This window comes from Oncorhynchus mykiss, chromosome 2 (assembly GCF_013265735.2).
Source record: "Oncorhynchus mykiss isolate Arlee chromosome 2, USDA_OmykA_1.1, whole genome shotgun sequence".
NCBI classification, from domain to species: domain Eukaryota; kingdom Metazoa; phylum Chordata; class Actinopteri; order Salmoniformes; family Salmonidae; genus Oncorhynchus; species Oncorhynchus mykiss.
In genome coordinates, this window is record NC_048566.1 from 63,694,403 (window position 1) to 63,707,010 (window position 12,608).

The 12,608-nt window shown below is 44.3% G+C and overlaps 1 protein-coding gene across 1 annotated transcript in view; it reads left to right on the plus strand.

Moving 5' to 3' along the window:
- Positions 1–12,608, plus strand: part of plxnb2b (plexin b2b) — a 184,348-nt gene that overhangs the window by 168,621 nt on the left and 3,119 nt on the right. Inside the window, exons 28-36 of the mRNA XM_036952823.1 lie at positions 8,136–8,292; positions 8,487–8,587; positions 8,813–8,897; positions 9,054–9,202; positions 10,270–10,430; positions 11,433–11,580; positions 11,764–11,828; positions 11,974–12,049; positions 12,465–12,539. Coding sequence (XP_036808718.1) covers positions 8,136–8,292; positions 8,487–8,587; positions 8,813–8,897; positions 9,054–9,202; positions 10,270–10,430; positions 11,433–11,580; positions 11,764–11,828; positions 11,974–12,049; positions 12,465–12,539 — 1,017 coding nt within the window. The remainder of the gene's footprint in view (positions 1–8,135; positions 8,293–8,486; positions 8,588–8,812; positions 8,898–9,053; positions 9,203–10,269; positions 10,431–11,432; positions 11,581–11,763; positions 11,829–11,973; positions 12,050–12,464; positions 12,540–12,608) is intronic.

Genomic DNA, 12,608 nt, shown 5'->3' on the forward strand with positions numbered 1-12,608 from the left:
CTACCGTACCTACACTGTACCAAGTCAAGGCCCTTTATATCACGTTATACTGTGCCTAACTAAACTGTACCAATTCTAGACCCTTTATATCACGTTATACTGTGCCTACCGTACCTACACTGTACCAAGTCAAGACCCTTTATATCACGTTATACTGTGCCTACCTACACTGTACCAAGTCAAGACCCTTTATATCACGTTATACTGTGCCTACCTACACTGTACCAAGTCAAGGCCCTTTATGTCACGTTATACTGTGCCTACCTACACTGTACCAAGTCAAGGCCCTTTATATCACGTTATACTGTGCCTACCTACACTGTACCAAGTCAAGACCCTTTATATCACGTTATACTGTGCCTACCGTACCTACACTGTACCAATTCAAGACCCTTTATATCACGTTATACTGTGCCTACCGTACCTACACTGTACCAATTCAAGACCCTTTATATCACGTTATACTGTGCCTACCTACACTGTACCAAGTCAAGGCCCTTTATGTCACGTTATACTGTACCTACCTACACTGTACCAATTCAAGACCCTTTATATCACGTTATACTGTACCTACCTACACTGTACCAAGTCAAGGCCCTTTATATCACGTTATACTGTGCCTACCGTACCTACACTGTACCAAGTCAAGGCCCTTTATATCACGTTATACTGTGCCTACCGTACCTACACTGTACCAAGTCAAGGCCCTTTATATCACGTTATACTGTGCCTACCTACACTGTACCAATTCAAGACCCTTTATATCACGTTATACTGTGCCTACCGTACCTACACTGTACCAATTCAAGACCCTTTATATCACGTTATACTGTGCCTACCGTACCTACACTGTACCAATTCAAGACCCTTTATGTCACGTTATACTGTGCCTACCGTACCTACACTGTACCAATTCAAGACCCTTTATATCACGTTATACTGTGCCTACCGTACCTACACTGTACCAAGTCAAGACCCTTTATATCACGTTATACTGTGCCTACCGTACCTACACTGTACCAATTCAAGACCCTTTATATCACGTTATACTGTGCCTACCGTACCTACACTGTACCAAGTCAAGACCCTTTATGTCACGTTATACTGTGCCTACCTACACTGTACCAAGTCAAGGCCCTTTATATCACGTTATACTGTGCCTACCTACACTGTACCAAGTCAAGGCCCTTTATATCACGTTATACTGTGCCTACCTACACTGTACCAAGTCAAGGCCCTTTATATCACGTTATACTGTGCCTACCGTACCTACACTGTACCAAGTCAAGGCCCTTTATATCACGTTATACTGTGCCTACCTACACTGTACCAATTCAAGACCCTTTATATCACGTTATACTGTGCCTACCGTACCTACACTGTACCAAGTCAAGGCCCTTTATATCACGTTATACTGTGCCTACCGTACCTACACTGTACCAAGTCAAGACCCTTTATATCACGTTATACTGTGCCTACCTACACTGTACCAAGTCAAGACCCTTTATATCACGTTATACTGTGCCTACCGTACCTACACTGTACCAAGTCAAGGCCCTTTATATCACGTTATACTGTGCCTACCGTACCTACACTGTACCAATTCAAGACCCTTTATATCACGTTATACTGTGCCTACCTACACTGTACCAAGTCAAGACCCTTTATATCACGTTATACTGTGCCTACCGTACCTACACTGTACCAAGTCAAGGCCCTTTATATCACGTTATACTGTGCCTACCGTACCTACACTGTACCAAGTCAAGGCCCTTTATATCACGTTATACTGTGCCTACCGTACCTACACTGTACCAATTCAAGACCCTTTATATCACGTTATACTGTGCCTACCTACACTGTACCAAGTCAAGGCCCTTTATATCACGTTACACTGTGCCTACCTACACTGTACCAAGTCAAGACCCTTTATATCACGTTATACTGTGCCTACCTACACTGTACCAATTCAAGACCCTTTATATCACGTTATACTGTGCCTACCTACACTGTACCAAGTCAAGACCCTTTATATCACGTTATACTGTGCCTACCTACACTGTACCAAGTCAAGGCCCTTTATATCACGTTATACTGTGCCTACCGTACCTACACTGTACCAAGTCAAGGCCCTTTATATCACGTTATACTGTGCCTACCTACACTGTACCAAGTCAAGACCCTTTATATCACGTTATACTGTGCCTACCTACACTGTACCAAGTCAAGACCCTTTATATCACGTTATACTGTGCCTACCGTACCTACACTGTACCAAGTCAAGGCCCTTTATATCACGTTATACTGTGCCTACCGTACCTACACTGTACCAAGTCAAGACCCTTTATATCACGTTATACTGTGCCTACCGTACCTACACTGTACCAAGTCAAGGCCCTTTATATCACGTTATACTGTGCCTACCGTACCTACACTGTACCAATTCAAGACCCTTTATGTCACGTTATACTGTGCCTACCTACACTGTACCAATTCAAGACCCTTTATATCACGTTATACTGTGCCTACCTACACTGTACCAAGTCAAGACCCTTTATATCACGTTATACTGTGCCTACCGTACCTACACTGTACCAAGTCAAGACCCTTTATGTCACGTTATACTGTGCCTACCTACACTGTACCAATTCAAGACCCTTTATATCACGTTATACTGTGCCTACCTACACTGTACCAAGTCAAGACCCTTTATATCACGTTATACTGTGCCTACCTACACTGTACCAATTCAAGACCCTTTATATCACGTTATACTGTGCCTACCGTACCTACACTGTACCAAGTCAAGACCCTTTATGTCACGTTATACTGTGCCTACCTACACTGTACCAAGTCAAGACCCTTTATGTCACGTTATACTGTGCCTACCTACACTGTACCAAGTCAAGACCCTTTATATCACGTTATACTGTGCCTACCTACACTGTACCAATTCAAGACCCTTTATATCACGTTATACTGTGCCTACCTACACTGTACCAAGTCAAGGCCCTTTATATCACGTTATACTGTGCCTACCTACACTGTACCAAGTCAAGACCCTTTATGTCACGTTATACTGTGCCTACCTACACTGTACCAAGTCAAGACCCTTTATATCACGTTATACTGTGCCTACCTACACTGTACCAATTCAAGACCCTTTATATCACGTTATACTGTGCCTACCTACACTGTACCAAGTCAAGGCCCTTTATATCACGTTATACTGTGCCTACCTACACTGTACCAAGTCAAGACCCTTTATATCACGTTATACTGTGCCTACCTACACTGTACCAAGTCAAGGCCCTTTATATCACGTTATACTGTGCCTACCTACACTGTACCAAGTCAAGACCCTTTATATCACGTTATACTGTGCCTACCTACACTGTACCAAGTCAAGGCCCTTTATATCACGTTATACTGTGCCTACCTACACTGTACCAAGTCAAGGCCCTTTATATCACGTTATACTGTGCCTACCGTACCTACACTGTACCAAGTCAAGGCCCTTTATATCACGTTATACTGTGCCTACCTACACTGTACCAAGTCAAGACCCTTTATATCACGTTATACTGTGCCTACCTACACTGTACCAAGTCAAGGCTATTTATATCACGTTATACTGTGCCTACCGTACCTACACTGTACCAAGTCAAGGCCCTTTATATCACGTTATACTGTGCCTACCTACACTGTACCAAGTCAAGGCCCTTTATATCACGTTATACTGTGCCTACCGTACCTACACTGTACCAAGTCAAGACCCTTTATATCACGTTATACTGTGCCTACCTACACTGTACCAAGTCAAGGCCCTTTATATCACGTTATACTGTGCCTACCTACACTGTACCAAGTCAAGACCCTTTATATCACGTTATACTGTGCCTACCGTACCTACACTGTACCAATTCAAGACCCTTTATATCACGTTATACTGTGCCTACCTACACTGTACCAAGTCAAGACCCTTTATATCACGTTATACTGTACCTACCGTACCTACACTGTACCAATTCAAGGCCCTTTATATCACGTTATACTGTGCCTACCTACACTGTACCAAGTCAAGACCCTTTATATCACGTTATACTGTGCCTACCTACACTGTACCAAGTCAAGGCCCTTTATATCACGTTATACTGTGCCTACCGTACCTACACTGTACCAATTCAAGACCCTTTATATCACGTTATACTGTGCCTACCTACACTGTACCAAGTCAAGACCCTTTATATCACGTTATACTGTGCCTACCGTACCTACACTGTACCAAGTCAAGGCCCTTTATATCACGTTATACTGTGCCTACCGTACCTACACTGTACCAATTCAAGACCCTTTATATCACGTTATACTGTGCCTACCTACACTGTACCAAGTCAAGACCCTTTATATCACGTTATACTGTACCTACCGTACCTACACTGTACCAATTCAAGACCCTTTATATCACGTTATACTGTGCCTACCTACACTGTACCAAGTCAAGACCCTTTATATCACGTTATACTGTGCCTACCTACACTGTACCAAGTCAAGGCCCTTTATATCACGTTATACTGTGCCTACCTACACTGTACCAAGTCAAGACCCTTTATATCACGTTATACTGTACCTACCTACACTGTACCAAGTCAAGGCCCTTTATATCACGTTATACTGTGCCTACCTACACTGTACCAAGTCAAGACCCTTTATATCACGTTATACTGTGCCTACCTACACTGTACCAAGTCAAGACCCTTTATATCACGTTATACTGTGCCTACCTACACTGTACCAAGTCAAGACCCTTTATATCACGTTATACTGTGCCTACCTACACTGTACCAAGTCAAGACCCTTTATATCACGTTATACTGTGCCTACCTACACTGTACCAAGTCAAGGCCCTTTATGTCACGTTATACTGTGCCTACCGTACCTACACTGTACCAAGTCAAGGCCCTTTATATCACGTTATACTGTGCCTACCGTACCTACACTGTACCAAGTCAAGACCCTTTATATCACGTTATACTGTGCCTACCTACACTGTACCAAGTCAAGACCCTTTATATCACGTTATACTGTGCCTACCTACACTGTACCAAGTCAAGACCCTTTATATCACGTTATACTGTGCCTACCTACACTGTACCAAGTCAAGGCCCTTTATATCACGTTATACTGTGCCTACCTACACTGTACCAAGTCAAGACCCTTTATATCACGTTATACTGTGCCTACCTACACTGTACCAAGTCAAGACCCTTTATATCACGTTATACTGTGCCTACCTACACTGTACCAAGTCAAGGCCCTTTATATCACGTTATACTGTGCCTACCTACACTGTACCAATTCAAGACCCTTTATATCACGTTATACTGTGCCTACCTACACTGTACCAATTCAAGACCCTTTATATCACGTTATACTGTGCCTACCTACACTGTACCAAGTCAAGACCCTTTATATCACGTTATACTGTGCCTACCTACACTGTACCAAGTCAAGGCCCTTTATATCACGTTATACTGTGCCTACCTACACTGTACCAAGTCAAGACCCTTTATATCACGTTATACTGTGCCTACCTACACTGTACCAAGTCAAGACCCTTTATATCACGTTATACTGTGCCTACCTACACTGTACCAAGTCAAGACCCTTTATATCACGTTATACTGTGCCTACCGTACCTACACTGTACCAAGTCAAGGCCCTTTTTGTATATGTATGTATATTTATATATATATTTCTGTATATAGGCTACCTACACTACCAATTCAAGTTCTGACTCACTGTATATAGGCTACCTACACTACCAATTCAAGTTCTGACTCACTGTATATAGGCTACCTACACTACCAATTCAAGTTCTGACTCACTGTATATAGGCTACCTACACTACCAATTCAAGTTCTGACTCACTGTATATAGGCTACCTACACTACCAATTCAAGTTCTGACTCACTGTATATAGGCTACCTACACTACCAATTCAAGTTCTGACTCACTGTATATAGGCTACCTACACTACCAATTCAAGTTCTGACTCACTGTATATAGGCTACCTACACTACCAATTCAAGTTCTGACTCACTGTATATAGGCTACCTACACTACCAATTCAAGTTCTGACTCACTGTATATAGGCTACCTACACTACCAATTCAAGTTCTGACTCACTGTATATAGGCTACCTACACTACCAATTCAAGTTCTGACTCACTGTATATAGGCTACCTACACTACCAATTCAAGTTCTGACTCACTGTATATAGGCTACCTACACTACCAATTCAAGTTCTGACTCACTGTATATAGGCTACCTACACTACCAATTCAAGTTCTGACTCACTGTATATAGGCTACCTACACTACCAATTCAAGTTCTGACTCACTGTATATAGGCTACCTACACTACCAATTCAAGTTCTGACTCACTGTATATAGGCTACCTACACTACCAATTCAAGTTCTGACTCACTGTATATAGGCTACCTACACTACCAATTCAAGTTCTGACTCACTGTATATAGGCTACCTACACTACCAATTCAAGTTCTGACTCACTGTATATAGGCTACCTACACTACCAATTCAAGTTCTGACTCACTGTATATAGGCTACCTACACTACCAATTCAAGTTCTGACTCACTGTATATAGGCTACCTACACTACCAATTCAAGTTCTGACTCACTGTATATAGGCTACCTACACTACCAATTCAAGTTCTGACTCACTGTATATAGGCTACCTACACTACCAATTCAAGTTCTGACTCACTGTATATAGGCTACCTACACTACCAATTCAAGTTCTGACTCACTGTATATAGGCTACCTACACTACCAATTCAAGTTCTGACTCACTGTATATAGGCTACCTACACTACCAATTCAAGTTCTGACTCACTGTATATAGGCTACCTACACTACCAATTCAAGTTCTGACTCACTGTATATAGGCTACCTACACTACCAATTCAAGTTCTGACTCACTGTATATAGGCTACCTACACTACCAATTCAAGTTCTGACTCACTGTATATAGGCTACCTACACTACCAATTCAAGTTCTGACTCACTGTATATAGGCTACCTACACTACCAATTCAAGTTCTGACTCACTGTATATAGGCTACCTACACTACCAATTCAAGTTCTGACTCACTGTATATAGGCTACCTACACCGTAGCAATTCAAGTTCTGACTCACTGTATATAGGCTACCTACACCGTAGCAATTCAAGTTCTGACTCACTGTATATAGGCTACCTACACCGTAGCAATTCAAGTTCTGACTCACTGTATATAGGCTACCTACACTACCAATTCAAGTTCTGACTCACTGTATATAGGCTACCTACACCGTAGCAATTCAAGTTCTGACTCACTGTATAAAGGCTACCTACACCGTAGCAATTCAAGTTCTGACTCACTGTATATAGGCTACCTACACCGTAGCAATTCAAGTTCTGACTCACTGTATATAGGCTACCCACACCGTAGCAATTCATGTTCTGACTCACTGTATATAGGCTACCTACACCGTAGCAATTCAAGTTCTGACTCACTGTATATAGGCTACCCACACCGTAGCAATTCATGTTCTGACTCACTTTATATAGGCTACCTTAGTTAGAAGTACCTGTGTTTAACTAATGTGTTTTGCTAATAGCAGATAATTAGATCCCAGCTGTCTACCTAAGTAGAGAAATCCTGTGATAGTTCCTTTTTCAAGGACAATTATCAAATTATACACAATCACTGATCCTGTTGCAGTAGCTAGCATCCCGTGACTCATTGAGTTGAAGAAGAATGACACAAAGTAATTACATAGTCTTTCTACGACATACTTTTTTTTTTCAATTACAAAGAATCTGTTGTATAATCTGTAGTCTCCCTGTCGAGTCGTCAGTTTGTTTGGATTCCGTCTGAGCTGCGAGCTGGGTCACCTGGCCAGAATGACGGGAGTGAGTCCCTTGCTGGCAGCTGCTCGTTAGGCAGACCAGAACGAGGTGACAGCACCTGTGAGCTGTCAAAGACTACCACCTGCCTACAGTAGTTGCCACGGTAACGTTGCCACTGCAGGCTCGCCTCATGCATTTGGCTCTGTTACTCGTCTCAGACTCTGCAGGTGCTGGTGCACGGGGAGGGGCCAGACGTGACGCCCGTCAAGGTGTTGAACTGCGACACGGTGTCCCAGGTGAAGGAGAAGATCATCGAGGCGGTGTACAGGAACCTGCCCTACTCTCAGAGACCCAAGGTGGACAGCGTCACTCTGGGTGAGAAGAGAACACACACACCCACACTCAGTATTCCCGACCCATGTGTTGTGAAGATACTGCATTTGAACACATTAACACCAGCAAGTCTGTAACGATGAGCACCATCTAGTAAGTGGAGTGGTGGTGGATGTCAATAGATTTGAGTCATGACTGGCAGGTGTTCTAAGCTGCTATTCTTGCCCCTGCCACAGAGTGGCGCCCTGGCTCCACGGGGCAGATCCTGTCAGACCTGGACCTGACGTCCCAGAAGGAGGGCAGATGGAGGCGCATCAACACGCTGGCCCACTACAACGTGAGTCATCTAGAGACTGATCCGTTAGGGGTCAGAGAGAAGTCTTAATTCAGCTCTTTACTGGATACATGATGAAATAATGCCACAGGCGATATGCCCAATACACGTGACAGTGGCACTGTCTAATCAATGCCATGGAATATGAAGTAGGTTCTGAAACACTATGGCAATCAGCTAACCTGAGTGATGATGTTGTTGTAGCTGAACACGGTGTGTGTTTTTCAGGTGCGAGACAACGCTACTCTAGTCCTGTCCCGGGTCATTCACACTCAACAGAACTACGACCAGAACCAGGATAACCAAGAGGAGAGTAAGTGATCACTAGGAGATGCCAATAAGACATTATAAGGGGTCATGCATGCTGATGACAAGTCTCTCAATGCATTATAACCACATGATAATGCAATATAATGCTGGCATTAAGTAGTGTGTTACTGGAAAGTCAAATTATTTTTCTCTCTACTAGGAAACTCTTTGTTGGACGACGACAAGGTGTTCCACCTGGTTCGGCCTGATGAGCTGGACGAGATGAAGTCCAAGAGGGGCAGCATGAAGGACAAGTCCATGACCAAAGCCATCACTGAGATCTATCTCACACGACTGCTCTCTGTCAAGGTATAACTACACTACCAGGCTTAACTACAGTGTGCCGTACATACAAAAGTCATAAGACGGGTCCATGAACAAAGCCACCAAGGAAATCTGTCTCACACCACTGGTCTTTGTCACGGTGGGCCTGCCATGTTTCAGTACAGTTACATTTCATTCGAGAAAGGGATCTTTGAGATTCATTCTCTAAGAAAAGCTCTTTGAGGATGCTATGTGATAATAAGTGATGGTCAGTCTACGAACAAAACCTGGTTTGAAGGTGTGCGTCAGTGAAGCCGCCTTGCTTCATAGACGCTGTGTAAATGACTGCGTCGCAGGTATCGGGCTGCACTAAGGTACTTGGCAGCTCCCTACCTCTCTGGCCTGCCTCGCACCGTGTCTGTTGGTTTGCCTCGCGCTCTGTCTGTTGGCCTGCCTCGCACTGTGTCTGTTGGCCTGCCTCGCGCTGTGTCTGTTGGCCTGCCTCGCACTGTGTCTGTTGGCCTGCCTCGCACTGTGTCTGTTGGCCTGCCTCGCACTGTGTCTGTTGGCCTGCCTCACGCTGGGTCTGTTGGTCTGCCTCGCACTGTGTCTGTTGGCCTGCCTCGCGCTGTGTCTGTTGGCCTGCCTCACGCTGGGTCTGTTGGTCTGCCTCGCACTGTGTCTGTTGGCCTGCCTCGCACTGTGTCTGTTGGCCTGCCTCGCACTGTGTCTGTTGGCCTGCCTCGCACTGTGTCTGTTGGCCTGCCTCGCACTGTGTCTGTTGGCCTGCCTCGCACTGTGTCTGTTGGTCTGCCTCGCACTGTGTCTGTTGGCCTGCCTCGCACTGTGTCTGTTGGCCTGCCTCGCACTGTGTCTGTTGGTCTGCCTCGCACTGTGTCTGTTGGCCTGCCTCGCGCTGTGTCTGTTGGCCTGCCTCACGCTGGGTCTGTTGGTCTGCCTCGCACTGTGTCTGTTGGCCTGCCTCGCACTGTGTCTGTTGGCCTGCCTCGCACTGTGTCTGTTGGCCTGCCTCACGCTGTGTCTGTTGGCCTGCCTCACGCTGTGTCTGTTGGTCTGCCTCACGCTGGGTCTGTTGGTCTGCCTCCTTCCAGGGAACACTGCAGCAGTTTGTGGATGACTTCTTCCGCAGCGTGTTGTGTTCCGGGGCGGTGGTGCCGCCCGCCATCAAGTACTTCTTTGACTTCCTGGACGAGCAGGCGCTCAAACATGACAACGTGGACGAGGAGACCATCCACATCTGGAAGACCAACAGGTACACACACACACACACACACACACTTCCTGAGATGACTCTAAGAAACACACGGATTAAGTAATCAGTATGCGGAATGCAAATGTAAAAGTACTTCTATCTCTTCTGCATTCTCAGTCTGAGTGCTCCTGTGGCATTTTAAGTACATAAATTACTGTCAAGTTGGTTAAAGCTCAAGTATTCAATACAGTGTGTTGCATATAGATGTCAGTGATTGACTTGGCGATTGTGAGGATAGGAGATGAGTGATTTAATTATGCTACACCATATTCAGTTGGCGGGTGCTTGTTTTGTTTATCAAAACAACCGGGGCCTCTTGGATTAAATATGAATGTGTGTATCAGCCATAATGACAAACAAACATGGTAATTACGTCCCCAGCTAATTTAATTGTACCATTATATCACATCTCTTTTTTTTTCTTTTTTTTTGCCTTTGTTTTCTCAATGTCCCGGGAGGTGTTGCCAGCCAATATGAATTCCTATGCTAGTCTGTCTCAGTCGGTGCAGCCTTTAAAGTGATCAGGGAGAAGTACTCCTGGTCTATTGTAGCCTCGTTTGATATTCGGGACCAACTTCGTATTGGAGGATTTGTATGGATCTGTGTTTGGAATGCTCATTAGCACGCTTATTTACTTAAGCATTCTTTAAGTGTAGTTTACTTATGTTTTGAAGATGCAGGGTATTTGAAAGAGAAAGGGTTGCAGTTGGTTTGGCATGCCTGATGCATCTGCGCTTTAAGTTGGACAAAAATAACTAACTTTCATCATTGGCTTGCACTATAATTTGGTTCCGCTGAAGATGTGTTTATACACTACGAGGTCCAGACTACCGCTGGTTTTCTGTTCTATTTTCTGTTCTACCTGATAATTAATTGCACCCACCTGGTGTCCCAGGTGTAAATCAGTCCCTGATAGAGAGTAAGAATGAAAAAAATATGTCATTTTTTTAGGCCTGTTGTTGATCGATACTTGGTAGTTATTCTTGACCCCCTCCCCACCAGTTTGCCTCTGAGGTTCTGGGTGAACATCCTGAAGAACCCTCACTTCATCTTCGACGTCCACGTGACGGAGGTGGTGGACGCGTCACTATCCGTCATTGCTCAAACCTTCATGGATGCCTGCACCAAGAGTGAGCACAAACTCAGCAGGGTGAGTCCAAGGGGGAGGGGGAGGAGAGAGATGAGTAGGAGGAGAAAGAGGGAGGAGGGAGATGAGTAGGAGATGAAAGAGGGAGGTGATGAGGTCAACATCTCTTAAAAGTTGTTTACCTCTGGTGAGGTAAAAGATAAGAGAACAATATTATAATGATCATATTTTTTTAATGTCCCCTAGGACTCTCCAAGTAACAAACTACTCTATGCAAAGGAGATCTCCACCTACAAGAAGATGGTTGATGAGTATGTATCGTCAGCAGTCCCCAATGACCTGAACAATTTGTTTAGATTGTTGCTACCAGTGCAGTTATATTCTGGGCTTGCATTGACGCTCGTCAGTATGTAATGTATAGAGATTATGATCGTATCTCTGTCTGTCTGTGTATAGCTACTACAAGGGCATCAGACAGATGGTATCAGTCAGCGACCAGGACATGAACACTCATCTGGCAGAGGTGTCTCGGGTAAGAAACACCGTTCTCTCTACCTTCTATCTATGGATGCATCCCAAAATGGAACCCTATTCCCTGTATAGTGCATTATGTTTGACCAGGACCCACAGAGATATAGGTTGCGTCCCAAATGGAACCCTATTCCCTATGTAGGGGACTACTTTTGACTTGAGCCCTATAGGCCCGGTCAAAAGGCTGCTGGTCAAAAGTTGTGCACTATGTAGAGGATAGGTTTCCATTTGGGACACAGCCCATATCTCTGTGGTATTACTCTTAGTGGTGCACTATTCTAGACGTTAGTGAAGGTAACATTTTATAAAGTCGGTCATAGACGTGGTACGTTCTGCTCTCTATAGGAATGTGTGACTCAAGCCATGATTTGTCTGTTGTTAAGATGCATCTCTGAATTCTATGTTGCGTCTCCCAGACTCACACAGACAAACTCAACATACAAGTGGCTCTGTATCAGCTCTACCAGTACGCGAGCAAATACTACGACGGGGTAAGAGGCCATTCACTTTACATTCCAGGGAGAATGCTGTGCTTTTTTATTCATGTTGTTGAATTTTTA